At 35.1% G+C, this 17,564-nt stretch overlaps 1 protein-coding gene across 2 annotated transcripts in view; it reads left to right on the forward strand.

The window, feature by feature from the left end:
• Window positions 1-17,564, forward strand: part of LOC107507429 (S-adenosyl-L-methionine-dependent tRNA 4-demethylwyosine synthase TYW1) — a 182,541-nt gene that overhangs the window by 31,701 nt on the left and 133,276 nt on the right. For both annotated transcript variants that reach the window (XM_016138517.2, XM_016138518.2), the window contains exons 8-9: window positions 7,688-7,805; window positions 11,918-11,970. In XM_016138517.2, coding sequence (XP_015994003.2) covers window positions 7,688-7,805; window positions 11,918-11,970 — 171 coding nt within the window. The remainder of the gene's footprint in view (window positions 1-7,687; window positions 7,806-11,917; window positions 11,971-17,564) is intronic.

Genomic DNA, 17,564 nt, shown 5'->3' on the forward strand with positions numbered 1-17,564 from the left:
TTTCTAGCCCTCCACCCTCACTTTGGCATAAATTACCTCATTAGCATAAATGGTCAAGTTTGGCCCATAAATACCGGAGTAGATAGTACTATCACTGGGGAAGTTCCAGGGGTTCAGAGGTTACTTTCCAGAACTGGGGACAAAAGCCAGACTTCTCTTTGGGTAAGACCAAGTTCTTAACTGGGCACTGTCCTGTATTTATTTTTATATTGAGTTGTTTGGCTTCTTTTGAAAAGCTTATTACCCATAAGTATTCTAATAAGTGTAAAACTATAATATCCAAAATTATTTTCTGAATCAAAATTACCTTCTATCTTTTACACTGTTGCTTATTTCCTAATACTTCTATGTGTTGATGTTATCTCTGTCATTTTTAGTAGCTTTTGTATTTTAGAAGCTGTCACAGAGGAGCTATTGAGAAAGACAAATGTAGTTTCTGGGCCTGACCCAGCCAGTTTGTAACTTGGCGATCTAAGGGCACAGCTTAACCTTCCCTAGCTTTAATCTCTTTGTCTGAGATAGAGGCTGCAAACTCTATCTTCCTTACAGAAATTTTATGAGTTAGATGAAATCATTTGCATGAAATTGCATCCTAATCTCTAAAAGCCTAACAGAACGTCAAAAGAAGTAAGTCTGCTTAGACATTTGAAATTCGCTTATACATTTTCCCAGAGTTGGTCATTTAGTCTGTTTCAGGTTTTCTGCTGTTAAAATTACCACTGGCCTGAGACCTTTTTTACCTTTTAAACATATATTAATATTTTCTTAGGTTTTATTTTCCCCAATTTGATATACTGGATCAAAACCAAGTATAATTTTATGGATCTTAATTAAAAATCTTCAGTGGTGAACTGTCTTAAAACAGGATAGATTTCAGTGTATGAGATAACTGATTTAGATAGACTTGGATTTTTTCACTAGAATAAGAGAAGATATTTAAATCATTATTTATAGTGGGTGAAGAGTTTGGGATAATTTTTCCCCCCAAATCTACTGAGGTATGATTGAAAAAAAATTGTATATACTTAGGTTTTATAATGTGTTTTTCAAGGTTATAATGTGATGATTTGATATATGTATTAATTGTGAAATGATTACCACAATCAAGTTAACACATCCATCACCTCATATAGTTACCTTCTTGTGGATGTGTATTGAGAACACTTATCTAATCTCAGCAAGTTTCAAGTATCAAATAAGAGCTTGAAATAACTTGTGGGTGCCTTTTGTCTTTGCTTTTTCATCTTATGTCCATTAGAGGGCACTGGAGAAAAGAACTAGGGAAAAATTTGGACATCCATGTAAGGTAGTCTTTGAAATGAAATGATTTTGGACTTTATGAACTTTAAGCAATTGGTTTATGATATTTCTGGGATAGATATATTTTTTTCCAACTTCATTATAACATGAAAATAAGCTATCAGTTTTTGTTTTTCATTATTATTAGGTTACCACAGAATTTCCAAACATGTCTTCCGTTTTCATTTTACATTGGACATAGTATACTAAAGTCAGTGATGGGTGTTCTTACTGCTTGGCTCTTCTTTTTCATATATATTTTTTTTGGCATTTTCCTTTGGGGTTCGTTCACATGTGTTCCTGAGCTGCTTCCTGCCTGATCATCATTATGCATCACACTAAATTGCCTGAGTTGTTACTCTAGAGGAGGCTATAGTACTTGAGACCATCAGCTCTAGAGTTGGGCCAAAGCATTCCTATCACAAGACCTCTTTTTGAATAATACTTTCATGGAGTCACACTGTCTCAGCTTGTGTGTTTGTGGGCAAGTTATTTCACTCTCTTTGCTTCAGTTTTCTCATCTCTAAAGGAGGAGGTAATATCAGCATCTGCCTTCTAAAGTTGTTATTATGATTTTCAGCTGATGGTCATTGGTGCTGCTTCAGCGCCAACAGGAATCCCTAATCTGGGTGCATAAAGAAGGTACAATAAGGTAAAGAAGGAAATTTTATTTAGTGTGACCAGCTGAACTGTGATGCAGCATGGCTGTGAAACAGCGTGCTAGTGTTACAGCTCAATTATGAAACAGCACAGCTATGGAATAGATAGCTGTGAGGTGGCCCTTGGGTGAGGCCCCTCTGGCTAGAAAGCTCTGGTTTGCTCTGCTTGCTCTGCTCCAGTCTGCTCCAGTCTACTCTACTCTGGTTCTGCAAGATTACTTTGATGTTTCAGCTCCAACTGGGGAAATACAGTCTTCAGTCTTGAGTGGAAGGGATAAATGCGCTCCTTGAGATGGAAAGGAGCTGTCTCTGCCCCTAGATGCCTGGTTGATCTGTCCTCATGCAAACGAAGACTCCAAATCTTCTCAGTTTGATTGGTCCAAAAAACACTGTCCTGATTGGTCAGAATGTAACCACTCTGATTTGTTGGTGAAGATGCTAATGAGAATAGAGCTGCGTGGCTCTGATTGGATGGGGAAAGTCTCAGTCCTGTTGGTTGAAATATAATTCCAGGTACTCCTTTATAAGGGTTGTCTCAGAGAGCAGTAACACAGTACAGGCAGGCACCTTAGTTCAGGCTTCTTCTTGAAGTGCAGCTTGCATGAGAGGCCCCCGTTTAGAAATGGGTACTGGGCTCTGGTTTTAAATTTGAGCCCAGTTAGCCACCAGGAGCCCTTCTTAATAGGTATCTTCTTTCTCGAGATCTACAAGATTAAATAAGTTCATCCATTTAAATCCTTTATTTTCTTGGCTGTCACATAGTATGTACTTGATGACTATGGACTATTACTGTATAAGAAGATGTCTTCAAATGGGTGAGGTTTGGTTTAGCTAGTATGCCACCATGGTGTTCTACCTTCCTCCCTTGGTAGCAAAGTCTAAGACAGTAATTCCAGAGCTGAACAAGATTTGAAAGATGTGAGTGATGTCCAAGAACAAGAGAGCTAGAGTTTGAAACATTGGAAAGTTAAGAAGATAGATGCAAATGAAGATGGGATGGGGTGCTAGGGAGCATAGCATATTTGGGGAACTCTGAATAGTTTGAAAAGTTTAGAGTTGAGTGGGGGTGAAGATGTGTGGAGAGGTGAAATAAGGAAGGCAAGGACAGGATCCTGCAGGCCTTTTCATGTCCTATCATGGGGATGTGAGCTTTATCCTCAAGGAAATCGGAAGCAGTGTCTTTTTGGTTGAATAGGATGAGTGGGTTTGGGAGAGAGGGTGTTCCAGTGTAGGTTTAGAGTATTAGGAGAAATCAAAGTACACATTGGTTATCTCATTAAAATCTCACAGTGACCTTCATAGCCATACTATTACCATCTCCACTTTACCATTTTACAGGGTAAGAACAGGCTTAAGAAATATAGCAATTTGTCCAAAATTGGACGGCTGGCTGGTAAGTAAGTGGTGGAGTCAAGCCTAGACTCTATCTCTTTGTTTCACTCCTTTTTTCTCCTTGCCTTGGGGAGAAGTTCCTAGAATGGAAGTTGAAGAGTTAGTCTAGAGAACAAGGAATCTGGAAGAGCCTGAGAATTCTTGGGTTATTTTCTGATTCTCTCATGTTTTGATTTGTAAATATAAAAAGGATCACTACTTTTTTTTTTTTCTGCAGTAAATAAAATACTCCTCACAGCATGTTCTGGTTAAGCAGGCAAACGGTGATACCAGTATCACAGTATTATTAGTATTGGAAATAAGTGGTGAATGCTTGGTAATTACTCACCAGAGAAACATTTCAGTTTGCAAAAGGATTTCAGTGTGCCCAGTTCCAATTATAAATTTACATAATACTGTAGTGGAATGATATGAAACTAGTTCTCCTTTCATAATTATTTTTAAGGCTTCCAGTGTTTAATTTACCCAGAAATAAAACATGGCATCCCTTGAACTCTGAGACACTACCTTTGAATCAGCTTGCTCACCCATGGTCTGGGCAGTCAGGATCACTTAATAGTGAATTCTGGAATATCTTAAGTAAGTCAGGTTATCCAAAATAGAATCACTGGGTCAGAGGAAGACCATTTTAAAGCTCTTGACACACCTGGTCAAACTGCTTTTCAGAAAGTTCACAAAGCTTCGTTAAAACCTAATATACACAAAAAGCTTTGAGTCCTGTTGAAAATTGGTCATTTAAAAACTGAGCTCTGACAAATGAGTGGTATATAGGAGATTCTTTTATTAGAGAAATAGGAATCTTCAAACGTGGTGTTAAATTGCAGCAGCAGGAGTTTTAGTTACTCCTGAAGAAGATTTTTTACTATTGAAAGTTACTAGATCTAGAATCAGTTACTCAAAGAAGTAGGATCTGCTTTTCTAGAGCTAGAAATAGCTGTCTGATAGTTTTGAAGCATTTATTCATTTATTTGGCCAACATTTACTGAGTTCCTTACCCTATGCTGGCAAGGCTCCAGGCCTAGACAGACTGACTCTAGGAAAATGACCTCTAGAGAATCTAGATATTCTGTATTCAATGTTTTCTGCATGAATTGGTAAGGAAGGGAATCACCTGCTGATAAACAAGGATCAATAAAATAAATAGATTTAAATAGACAATGAGAAACACTTTTTTTCCCAGAAGAAATGTATGCTTTGATAATGAAAAGCTTGTTTGTTGCAAATGCCATTTGACTAGGTGGCATTTTACCTTTAAGATCTTTAAGATCTTTAACAAATCACTTTTTTTTCCTTGTTTTTATCCTAGCCAATTTTGGGGTTTATGGGATGATGATGTGAAAATGAGTTAGGTAATATTGTATAATGTCTTTTTCTGTGTGTGTGTTTTTTTAAAAAAGAAAATTAGTGTCATTTTTTGCTACCATTATTACATAAGATTTATATAGTCCTATCTGTTTATAAAGAACTTTTCACTTTCATATAGTACTTTTCCCAAGTGCTTAGGAAGTTAGCTTATAATCATCTTTTCTTTTTGCATGTTGGGAAACAGCAGCTTGGAGAGGGTAAGCATTTTTTTCAAGGCAAGTGTGATGGGTTTGAGAATTGGGAAAGGGTGGAAGTATTGGTTGGATATAGGCAGACCATTTAGTTTGGCTGTTGGCAGTTGTCCCTTAGGAGAAACCAAGCCTTGGCTAAAAGCAATGGCCTTGCAGATGGAGAGGACCAATAGGTTTAGGATTAAAACATTAGAACTTGTTCACCCATTGTCAAGTAGAGTGAACAGAAGAGGGAGAAATAAAGGTTGACCAATTCTGAAATCGTCATTTATTTTTCTTACACTGTATAGCAGTTATAAAAAAATAAAAACATATAGGTCCTACTAGTTGTTATGGTGTTATATTCTAGGCAAACAGTAAATGTCTGCAGCGAGGAGATTAGAATTAGAATTTGAGTGGTGCTTTGCACTTCTGTGGAGTGTTATGAACCATTGTATTTCTTTTCAGAAATGAAGTTGATGCTACTTGTGGAAGACAGGACTGACTGGCCATAGAGGCAAAGAAGGATAAATGCTGTTTGTCCTGAATGCTCAAGACTTTTAATTATAACCTCCAGTCTCTTTCCGTATAAACTTTGTATTTGAATGATTGAATCTGGAGTGCCTACAGTCACATTTTATAATAGATAATTTCTCTAGTGATGGGACATGGATGGTGTTTCATGACTATTTTTAAAGAGTATATTCATTTCATTACTGGTCAGAAGTTTGTTTGTTTGTTTGTTTGTTTGTTTAAACCACATGAGAGTGTCTCTGGAGCTCTGAGCGCAGTGGTCAGAGGCCAGTGCCATGAGCTAGGTCCAGTTTTAGTTTATGTGGCCTTTGGGGTAAGCAAATAAGCTTCTTTTTCAAGTGCACTTCTTTTTCAAGTGCACTTCTTTGATTTTTAGTCTGAAATAGACTTTTAAAAAAAGCTAATTGATTCTTTTATTTTTAAATATCTTAAAATAATAACTGGAGGCTTTTAATTTTTTTTTTATTTTTATAAAACACCCAGCATTGAGCTGATTACTTTCATAATAGATAAGAACAAATGATTGATATTTGTGTATGTTTTTTCAGTTCCATCTGAAAATATGTAGCTGAGACCTCTGCTAACAGAAGCAAAATTATTTATTAACTTTGCATTTTGATTATATTTAGTAATTTTGATCGCAGATTTATAGGACAGATAAACTGTAGGCTGCTTATGTTTCTCATTTGGTGCATTTGACTCTGGAGTCATGGACTTCACTGACTTCTTATTTCAGAGCAAGTTGAAGAAGTAACAGAGGGTAGAGATGTTAACTCTGAATTTCAATAGTTTACTTTTCTCTATTTAAAAATTTTTAAAAATCTTTTTGCACTTTACTGTATAGACAACTTTGAACATTCACAAAAGTAGACAGTGATATAGTGAATCCCTGTCACCTATTGCCTAGCTTCAAACATGGACTGTTCTCCCTTCTGTATAATTTGGTGCAAATCTCAGACACCATGTCATCTATGAGGTGTTTTCATTTTTAGGTTAGAAAGGGTATTACCTTACTGATTTACTGAGAGCTGGATATTGTAAATGGACAGGCATTGAGGGTAGACTAGGGCTTCGTGGTAGAGCTGCTGCCAAGGTATGTTATTTTGAATTTCTGCAGCTCTTACTAAGATCTGATTAATGTTTCCTCTACCGTGTAACACAGAATTTGTGTGTTGTTTCAAAAATCTTAATTAGTCCTCTATCGTCTTCCAAAAAGACATTGAGATGGCTTTAATAATCTTATAAACATATAACAAGATTTTTTAAAAAGAGGAAGAAATCCTGTGCAAAGAGTGAATGAGAGTCATCTTGTAATATGAAGCCACTTAAAGAAAATACAAGACAGGCATGATGCAAGACCTTATATGTGATCAGAGGTATGCTGTAGAATTTTCTAGTGGTCAAAGTCCAAAGGAAACATGATCAGTTTTATCCTTCAGATTTCTTTCTATCACTGGAGACAAATTTCCCCCATGGGATCTTCTAAAAGGAGATACTGGGGCAGCAGGTGGGAGGTGATAGAGTAATTTGGTCTCTGAGCCTAGTGGTCTGGGCAGCCCAGAGCATTTGTATTTGAGGTTTGCAGATGTAATAACCAGCAGTAGCTATATTTTATTGAACTATTATGTATCAGGCATTGTGCCAGGTGATTTTATTTTACTTAATCTTCGATACATTCCTGCTCCATAGATACTTCTCCCCCCCTCCTTTTTTTAGTTGAGGAAATTGAAATTCAGAGAAATAACGTGCTGAAGTTATGCAATTGTTTATACTCAGTGTACTAAAGTATTTGACATCTAAATAAGTGATTATTGATTTATGTTTGGTGGGTGTATGTGTTTGAGTATGTACTTATTTTTTTTTTTTGAATAATAAATTTTAGTTTGTCTTTAGAATAGCAATCCCCAACCTTTTTGGCACCAGGGACTAGTGCTCCTATAAGAATCTAATGCCTGATGATCTGAGTTGGAGCTGAATTGGTGATGCTAGTGCTGAGGAGGAGCTGCAAATACAGATGAAGCTATGCTCACCTGCCTGCCGCTCACCTCCTGCTGTGCGGCCCCTTTCCTAATAGGCCTGGTTTGCTGCCTTGGGGTTGGGGACCCCTGCTTTAGATCATTGTCTGGATAGAAATGTAGTCACTTTGGAGAGACCAGGGTTGTGGGCCATGGTTCATGATAAACCTTTTTATCCATGATACATGTTGATGATTGTTATTTTCATTGTACACTGTCATTTCTGGATTTCATTCTTTTAATTTTAATACAGAGAGAAATGGAGCACAAAGAAGAGAAAACTGGTTTGTTCAGGAACACAGTGAAGAATGAAGCCAGTGAAAGGAGAGCTATGATAACTCCCGCTCTCCGAGAAGCCCTTACTAAACAAGGTGAAAATCCTCAAGAATTATTGTTACAATACTGCACTTTTAAGCATTCTAATTTAATACCTAAAAGAGGAAGCATAAAACAGAATTGCCAAGAGAATAGTAGGTAAAAAAATCCTTCTCTAGTTAGCCCAGCAGCTGTGTTACTGTGCCAGTTTTAGCTGTTTAAGGAGTCACCGTCTATTTTCTGTGGACCACTTGTATATTGGCCACCTGGGTCCGCAGATTCTTCTTTTCTTAGTTTATTGGGATGTTGACATCAGTGTAGCTGAGGTATGCAGATAGAAAATGCCATTACTGGGTTTTTTACAAATCACTGTTAAGGGAAACTATTAAATGTAGAAAACAACTTATATCGATATTATGCTGGGTTAATTAGAAGTGTTTTATGTAGAAGTATATCTGGATTTTTGTGGTCATACCTTATTAAAGAGGCTGTAGTTGGATATATAAATCATATTGGTTTCTTATACAAGAAAGAGGTGAATTGGGAGTCAGTAGACTGACTTCCCTCCTTTCCTTCCTCCTCCTCTCTATAGTTTTTGAGAACCTTTTTTGTGATAGTTACGGCAATGCAGAGAAACAAGATAGTTCCTTCAAGGAACTGTCAAATTGTTAGAAGAGACAGACAAGCATATACAGATTTTATATGTATGATACATATAAGTTTATAAATATTGTATGTAAATATTATTTTGTATAAAATATATGTGTGTATAATCTTTTAATTAGGATATGTAGACTAAAGTGATTTTATGGTAGATTTAAATTTATCATTTTGCTGTTTTCTGTCTCATGATTGTTGATGTTCTTTTTTTTTGTTTTTGTGCCTTTTAGATTAATTTTTTTATAATTCTATTTTTTATCCTTTGTTGGCTTATTAGCTGTTGTACTCTTTTGTTATTTAGTAGTTGCTCAAGGTTTTATACTATATCTCTCTATTATATCACAGTATATTTTTGAGTGGTATTATACTACTTCCTCTACAGAACAACCTTCATAGTATGCTTTTATTTTCTCTTTCTCAGCCTATAGGAAATTGCTATCATACATTTTACTTTTTACCTATGTTATAAACCCCATACTACATTGTTATTATTTATTTTGGTTTAGCCAATTATCTATTAAAAATTTAAATAATTAGAAACAATCATATGTTGTTTCATATAGTTACCACTTTTGGCGCTTTTCATTCCTTTGTGTAGGTCTTAGTTCTCTCGATAGCCTTTTTTTCTGCCTAAATGACTTCTTTTAGCATTTCTTATAGTGTGGATTTGTTGGTGATGAACTTTTGTATATCTGAAAAAGGATTTATTTTGCCTTCACTTTTGAAGGATATTTTTTGATGGATGTAGAATTGTAGGTTGACGATTTTTTTTTCTGTCCTTTTGTTTAACTGTTTGCATTGCTTCTGATGAGAGCTCTGCAGTCATCTTTTGTTTGTTTCTTTGAATGTAATGTTTTTTAGCCCCTGGCTACTTTTAAGATTTTATCTTAATTACTGATTTTGAGCAATTTAATATTTTTTTTTACTTAAGATTTGTTGAACCTTTTGGTTCTGTGGATTTATAATTTTAATTAAATTTGGACACATTTTGGCCATTATTTCTTTAACAATTTTTTTTTTGTCACCCCTTCTCTCTTCTCTTCCATGGGGATTCCAATTACATGTATAATAGGCCACTCGAATATGACCCACAGCTCACTGATTTTATTTTAATTTTTTAAAATTCTTTTTTTCTGTCCTGCTTTTTATTTTGGGATAGTTTCTATTGCTATATCTCCAGTTTTAATTTAGTGATAATTTCTTTTCTAATGTCTAATCTTCCATTGATTCTATCCAGTGTATTTTTTAGCTTAGACATTATAGTTTTTGTCTTTAGAGGTTCAGTTTGGGTCTTTTTATATCTTCCACATCTCTACTTAACTTTTTGAGCCTATGGAACACAGTTATAACGATTTTAAAATCCTAAACTGTTAATGTGGGTCATTTCTGGTTCAGTTTTGGTTGCTGGATTATTTTTCTCATTATGGTCATGTTTTCCTATCTCTTTATATGCTTGATAATCTTTGATTAGATGCTAGATCTAATTTTACCTTATCAGATGCTAGATATTTTTGTATTCCTATAAATATTCTTGAGTTTTGTTCTGAGGCTGGGTTACCTGGAAACAGTTTTGAGCCTTTTAATTTTTTATGACTTGTTAAATGAGACTAGAGCCAGCTGAGTATATAGCTAATAACATCCTACTATTGAGGCAAAACACTTCTGTGTAGTCTGCCCACTGCCTTGTGAATCTAGTTTCCTGTCTGGCTGGCAGGAACAGACATAGTTCTCTGCCGTTTGTGAGTACCAGGTATAGCTCTAATCCTTCAGATGGTTCTTTCCCATTTTCTCATATATGCACTAAGTAGTACTCAGGCAAATTCTTACAGTAATCCTCTGCAGAATCTTTTTGTAGTTTTTGTCTCTCTGGTGCTCAGTCCTGCTAACTCTAGCCATGTGGGCTCCTCAGATTCTCATTTCTATGTCCTCAACTCAGGGAGAACACCCAGCTTTTTTTGTGCTGCCTCTCCCTGCTACAGGGCCTGGAAACTTTCAAGGCAGTAAGGTTGAATATTGGTAGTGTTCACTTTGGTTCCCCTCTTTCTGGGATCATCATCCTTTGTTGCCTGATGTTTCATGTCCTGAAAACTGTTGTTTTATATATTTTGTCCATTTTTTTTTGGTTTTCAGGTAGAAGAGTAAACCCTCTTTACTCCATCTTGGTCAGAAGCAGAATTCTGCACTATGGTTTTTAGCAACTGCATACCGTTAGCTATCTTGGTGCTGTGGTCAGCTACAGTTCTTTCTGTTCTGTGCTTTTTTTTTTTTTTTGTACCTAACTAAATGCAAAATCTTATAGAAGCCTATGTATCTTGGGAAAGAATAATATAAAGAACCGATATAATAGAATGTGATTTCTATGATAGTGATATGAACAACACATAATACAGGAATCCAAAAGAAGAACTAGAATTTTCTCTGGGATTCATTTAAATGTTTATTCTGTATTGAGATTAGCTATTCGGTTGGACTGAGTTCCATCTTCAACTAGATAAGAAGTGCTTTGTTTATTAATATTCAGGATGTTTATTTAATGTGGAAGAAAATAAAAGACAAAACCCTGTAATATTGCCACTACAGACTTGTAATACAAATTGACATTGTTCCATTAATCATCACACTGTGAATATGGGTATTTAACCAGCTGCTGATCCACATATGCCATCATCCACACTGTATTTCTCCCTTTGCCTCATTTATCTGCAAGTGAAGTCTTTTTGTGCAAGAGACTTTTGATTACAGCTTATTACTTGAAACCTCATGAGAAGCTTTATTAAATACTTTCTGCAATCAGACTGCTCTACTTGTTTGCTCTACTAGTTTGTTAAAAAAGGAAGTATGATTACTTTGACACGGCTTTTCCATGCTTTTCATGTCTCATGTGGCTCAAAACTTTTAAATGATAGGTTGTAAAGTGGTACTGAGAATTCATGTTAGGTTGTAGTTACAATAATTTGATTTTCCCACTTTTTTGGGCAATATTTCTTTATTTTAATCTCCTATAGCTCCTCTGAGCCTTTATTTATTTATTTATTTATTTATTTTAAAGATGAGAGCTCCCCAAGCATTCATTTGAAATATATTGTTACTTGCTTTTGCTTTATGGCCCAGCATATGGTTCATTTTTATAAATGTTGCTTGTGTATTTGAAAAACCTGTGCATTCTATAGTTGTTGAGTGCAGTGCCCTGTGTCTTTGATCAGGTTTACTGTGTTGCTCAGATCTTAGAACTCTACTTAGTTTTGGTCTATGAGATTTGTTAGATAATGAGCAATGTTAACAATCTCTCCCCATGATTTTGGATTAGCCTATTGTTTATATATTTTGAATGTAATTATATGCATACACATTTTAAATTGTTTTATCATCCTGGTGAATTTTAATGCTTTCTGCCTCTGGGTTGTTGCTTACCATCATTTAAGGAAAGAAAAATGATTTTGCTAGTTTTATAAACACCTTTTGATATGAGGCTTTGAATCAATTTAGTGTTCTCTGTTTTTCCATTTAGGGTATCAGTTGATTGGGAGCCACTCTGGGGTGAAGCTTTGCAGATGGACAAAGGTATTTTTTTAATGCAATTTTTGTGTGGCTATTTTATATAGTCAGTGAATTTTACCATTTTAAATGTACATCTTACATTTAATGACATGTAATGATTTTAAATGAATTTGTTAAATGAGTTTAACAAATTTTGATGGATATAAAACACTCATCAATAAATTGAATTAAGATATAGACTATTTTCCTTACCTTGTAAGTTCACTTATGCTTATTACTAGTCAGTACCCCTCCCTCACAGCCAGGCGACAATTATTCCAGTTGCACCCTGTAGTTTAATTTTCTTGTTTTAGAATTTCATATGGATGGAATCATATAATGTATAATTTTTTGCAAGTGATTTTTTAAACTCAACATAGTATTTCTGAGCTGTATCAGCAGTTTATTCTTTTTATTGCTGAGTAATATTCAATAGTATGAACATATGACAGTTTTTAATCTGTTAATAGATGTTTGAGTTGTTTTTCAGTTTTTGGCTATTATGAATCAAACTGCTATGAACATTCTTGTACAGTGCTTTTTCGTGAACATATCTTTTAACTTCCTTGGTGTATATATATATAGGAATGGAATTACTAGATGTATATATATATAACTTTATAAGAAACTCCTAATCTGTTTTTAGTATAGTTATACTATTTTATATTTGCATCAACAGTGTATGAAAGTTCCAGTTGCTACATATTTCCATCAATATTACAAGTCTTTAATTTTATCCATTCTCGTGAGTGTGAAGTGGTAGCGATGTGATTCTGATTTGCATTTTGCAAATTTTTGTTGATGCTGAGGAGCATCTTTTCATGTGCATATTGATCATTTATATTTATGAAGTTGTTTGATTTTATGTTATTGATTTGTACGAGTTTTTTATATATTGTGGATAAGAGTGTTTTGCCAAGTGTGCATTGTGAGTATTTTCTCCTAGTCTGTGGCTTCCTTTTTTATTTCTCTAATGATATCTTTGAAGTTTTCAATTTGAATAAAGTCTAATTTGTAATTTTTTCTTTTATGGTTAGTGCCTTTTGTATATTGTCAATATAAGAACATCTAAACTTTTACAGAATTTTTATAAAAATTTATTTAAACCAAGCAGAGGATATGCTAAGCAAAATCCCATCAGAATGAGAAAAATGCTTTCCAGAATGTCACTTTGCAACTTTGATGAATTTGGAATTAAGGAGTGAATGTAAGGAATATTACATGAAGGTAGAGAAAGGAAGGTAGAGGGATTGGATTACAGATTACAGGATAGTTAAGAAGGTCTCTTGAGGGTGGTTCTGAAAAGAGTCATTTCAAAGCTGTATTAGCCTAGATGCACAGAAACAGTGGAGAGGGCTTCCTTGCGGCAAAGATAAACCTTTTACAAAAGAAGTTATGTGCCCCCCCCCCAAAAAAAATAAAAGAAGTTATGTGCCTAGGGCATGAATACTCATCCTTACCTGTTTATTTGAGAATTTATGATCAGATCACACTATGAGGCTACTTTCTGTAGAACTTTCATCCACAATATTAAAAAATCTTTGCCAGCTTGATGGTCACAAAGATATTCTGTGTATTCTTCTGGAAACTTAATATATGGTTTTAACTTTATGTTTAAGTCTTTGATTCATCTTGAATTAATTTTTATGAATGCTGTGAGGTAAAGGTCAAGATTTATTCCTTTCAGGTATTTAGCACAGTTTTTTTGTAAAAGACTTTCCTTTCACCATTGAATTACTTTTAGACCTTTGTTGAAAATAAGTCAACTGTTAAGTGTAGGCCTTTGTCTGGACTTCTGTTGTTCTATTCTACTGATGTATGTCTATCCTTTTGGCAATACCACAGTGTTGTCTTGATTATTGTAGCTTTGTAATAAGTATGAAATCATGCTGTATAAGTTCTCTGTCTTGTTTTTTACCTTATTTTTAACACTATTTCTACTCTTCTGGGTCCTTTACATTTCCATATAAATTTTAGAATCAGCTTGTAATTTCTATTGTATGTATTTGTTCTGTTTTCTTAGATTCGGTGTTTGTCTGTTTGGCATCCATTCATCACAGGGCCAATTATGTTAGCTATATTTTCATATTTTCTGTATTCTTAATACTCTGGCATTTGAGGGCTTTACAGACCTGGGGAGAAACTGCCCTTCCCAGGGCAATATCCTGGCTTGATTATATATTAACCAACCAATTCTGAATCTATAGCTTGCAGCTACCTCCTTCTCTAATTCTCACACACCCAGCCAATATTTTTTCTGCTTTAAATCATTCCAGGGCCAGGCGCTTAACAACTGGAGACAGCCCTATAGCCCAGCGCCCCCAGGAATTATTCACGCTAGCCAATCTTACATTGTTTACCCTGCCTTGCCTTGTCTTTCTAGAGGAAACTCCCAAAAAGTCTGGCCTAGGCTTTCCCTTTGCTCTTCTCTTTTCCTCCTGAACAAAACTAGGGCTCCTCCATCACCCTCTGTGACATGGTGTGCCCTCTTTTCTTGGGAAATGTAAGTAATATATTCTTTCAATGGCATTGGCCTCTCCATTGTTGGTACTTAGTTACATCCATAAATTAGAATCCCATGGGTACAAATAAGAGCTTTATTGAGATCTAATTTACATATACAGTTCACCCATTTTAATGTACAGTTTAATGGTTTTTAGTATGTTGACAAGGCTTTGCAACCATTACGCCAATCTAATTGTAGAACCTTTGTCTCTAAAAGAAGTTATGGACCCAACAACTGTCAATCTCCATTCTCTCTCCTCTCCTCAACCCTAAAGTACCATTAGTTTACTTACTGTGTCTAAATTTGCCTATTATGGACATTCCATATAAATGGATTCATACAATATGTGGCCTTTTGTGTCTGGCTTCTTTCATTTAGCATTATGTTTTCATGATATATCCATGTCATAGTGCATATTAATATTCCATTTTTTATGGCCAGTAGAATTCCATATAGAGATATGTCACATTTTGCTTACCCTTTCATCACTTAATGGACATTTGGTTAGCTTCTACTTTCTCGATATTATGAATAATGCTTTCTCCTGGAGTGCCCCTGCCCTCAATGCCATAATCCACAATTGATCTTTGCTTGGTACTTCAACTGACGACCCTTTCTAATAGATAACTCACTTCTCCAGTGCCTGTTTTTTTCAGAATGTCATATTTTCTTAGCATTTCTCTGCTGTATCTTTTTAGTGCCATCTGCTCCTTAGGCTTGTTGCTATTATTTGTGGATATCTGAGAAACTCTTTTCCCTTTTTTTCATTCCTATTCCTCTGCCTTCATCCTGAGGAGCATGAACATTCCAACCAATAACACTTCTGACACCTCTGTCATTCAACATATTCTTGTCAGCATCTTTTTTTTTGTAACCCTTTTAACATCCCATATTTGTTTCTTCCAATACAGTGATTTCCAGTAATGTCAGACTCAATGCCTTATGCTTTATAACCAGTATTTTATCATATCCCTTTTACTATTGCTAGATTAAATTTACAGATCTACAAATATAACCTCACATACATAATTTTTAAAAAATCAGCGTAAGCTATAATGTAAAGAGAGAAAAAAAGAAGTACTTTAATAGTTTGTATTTCTGTATGACATGCTCAGATACTATTACATTAGAAGTCATATGAAACCAGCTACATGCATATACTTACAATGGATAAGTTTATATTTAAGAGAAGTAAACAGATCAGAAGTTATTCTGAACAAGAATTAATAACAAGCCAGACTAATTCATATATAACAGAGAAAGAGGGAAAAAACCCTAATTGAAGTAGGGCTAACATGCCAGCAAATTATAGACTATCAAAATGGAAAATATGGGAAAGTAAGATGTACTTGCAAATGAATGGGGTCTCATTTATGTATTGAATCAGAACAATTTCTTTGAGTGACTTGGGAGGAGTAGTGATGAATTGTCACAGAAAAAAAATTTCTGGTCTTGAAATTCCACATCTTGTTAAGATCTGCATTCTGTCTCTAATTCATAACAAAACTTTGGTGGCTGTATCCTTTAAGTTACAGTGGGAATAGAGGATGAATTGGAAACAAAATGGTAGTAAGAGTGGCTGAGAGAAGTGTGGTGGACCTCTGGTGACAGTTTTAGAATAAGATTTAAAAGTGACAGGCAGCACCAAAATAAACAAATTCAACTTCAGATAATTATCCTGGATAGATTTCTTATCATTATGCTATGAAAATTAACAGTTAACAATATATAGAATGACCATAATAATTTTTAAAATAACTTTGATTAGGGAGGATCCTATATTCCATATGTCTGTTAATTTAATATTTGGTTTGAAGTCTACCAAAATATCTCAGATCTCTTCTATAATGTATTTGTAGGTGACACCTACAAATATAACACAGATACAGGCATTTTGTTGGTGACTTAAATACTAAAAACAGCACTGTTTTCTGTGGAGTGGTTTTTAAATGGTGAAATTTCACATAAAAAAGCATGTTCTCGTCCTTTAGTTTGCATAGTAGCTGCATTCCTGGAAACTTCAATGTATGGTAAAATTATTCAGAAAATACTTAATTTGTAAAATGAATTTGGAATGTAGGCTTAGATAATTATAGTAAGGTTTAGCACAAGTATGGAGTCTTGGTGAGTCATTTGAAAAGAAGTGGACTATAAGAAACATTTTTTTCCATGGAACTATCCTGACCCTTGCAAGAGATGTGAAACCCTTGGCCCTACCTTCTCATTGCCAGTAGCATCTCCTGACCATTGTGCCAACAAAGTTATTTCTACAGATTTCCAAAATACCCGCAGAGGGTCATGTTGGCCCCATTGAGAACCTCTACCCCAGTGCATTTTCATTGCCACCCTGAGGTTCAGGTTGTCTTCACTACAGTTAGCTTTTTCCCCATCTCTTTCTGGCTTTCAGTGTATCTACCCACTCTGCCTTCCCTTCCCAATTTCTCTGACATTAACCAGATTAATCTCTGAAGTATGGTTCTTACCTAGCTACTCCCTTCTCAGAAGCCTATAGTCACTCTCCATTACTTCTGACTTAACATGCAATTCAGATGTGTAATAGGCATGTTGATCTTAACTTGTCAAAACTTATTCTATTTTCTCTCCTAAATCTATTGTCAGTCTTCTCTCTATCAGTTAATGGCAACTCTATCCTTTTCAGTTGCTCAGGCCAAAAATCTGGGAGTTATTTTTACTCTTAAGATTTTTTTTTTTTACTCTCCCACATCTATTCCATGAGAAAATCTTTTCAAAATATATCCAGAATGCAACTCCTTTTCACCAATTATACTGCTGTATCTTGGTTCAAGCTACTATTATTTGTCTCTTATTATTTCATCGATCTCCTAAGTGCTTTTCTGGGTCCCACTCTTGTCATCCTCTATTATCTGTTTCCTACACAACAGCCAGCTATATCAGATCATGTCGCTCTCTTACTCAGAACCTCTAGGGGTTCACTCAGCATAAAAGCTTAAGTCCTTACAGTGGCCTCCAAGGGCCTATGTGATCTGATCTTCCTGCTTCAGTTCAACCATACATCTTTGTTTCTTATCTATGTCCTCCCAGACTCTACTTAGTATAGTTCTGACTCACTTGTTTAACTTTAGTTTCCATT

The sequence above is a fragment of the Rousettus aegyptiacus genome, unplaced genomic scaffold (genome assembly GCF_014176215.1).
Source record: "Rousettus aegyptiacus isolate mRouAeg1 unplaced genomic scaffold, mRouAeg1.p scaffold_m13_p_8, whole genome shotgun sequence".
NCBI lineage: Eukaryota > Metazoa > Chordata > Mammalia > Chiroptera > Pteropodidae > Rousettus > Rousettus aegyptiacus.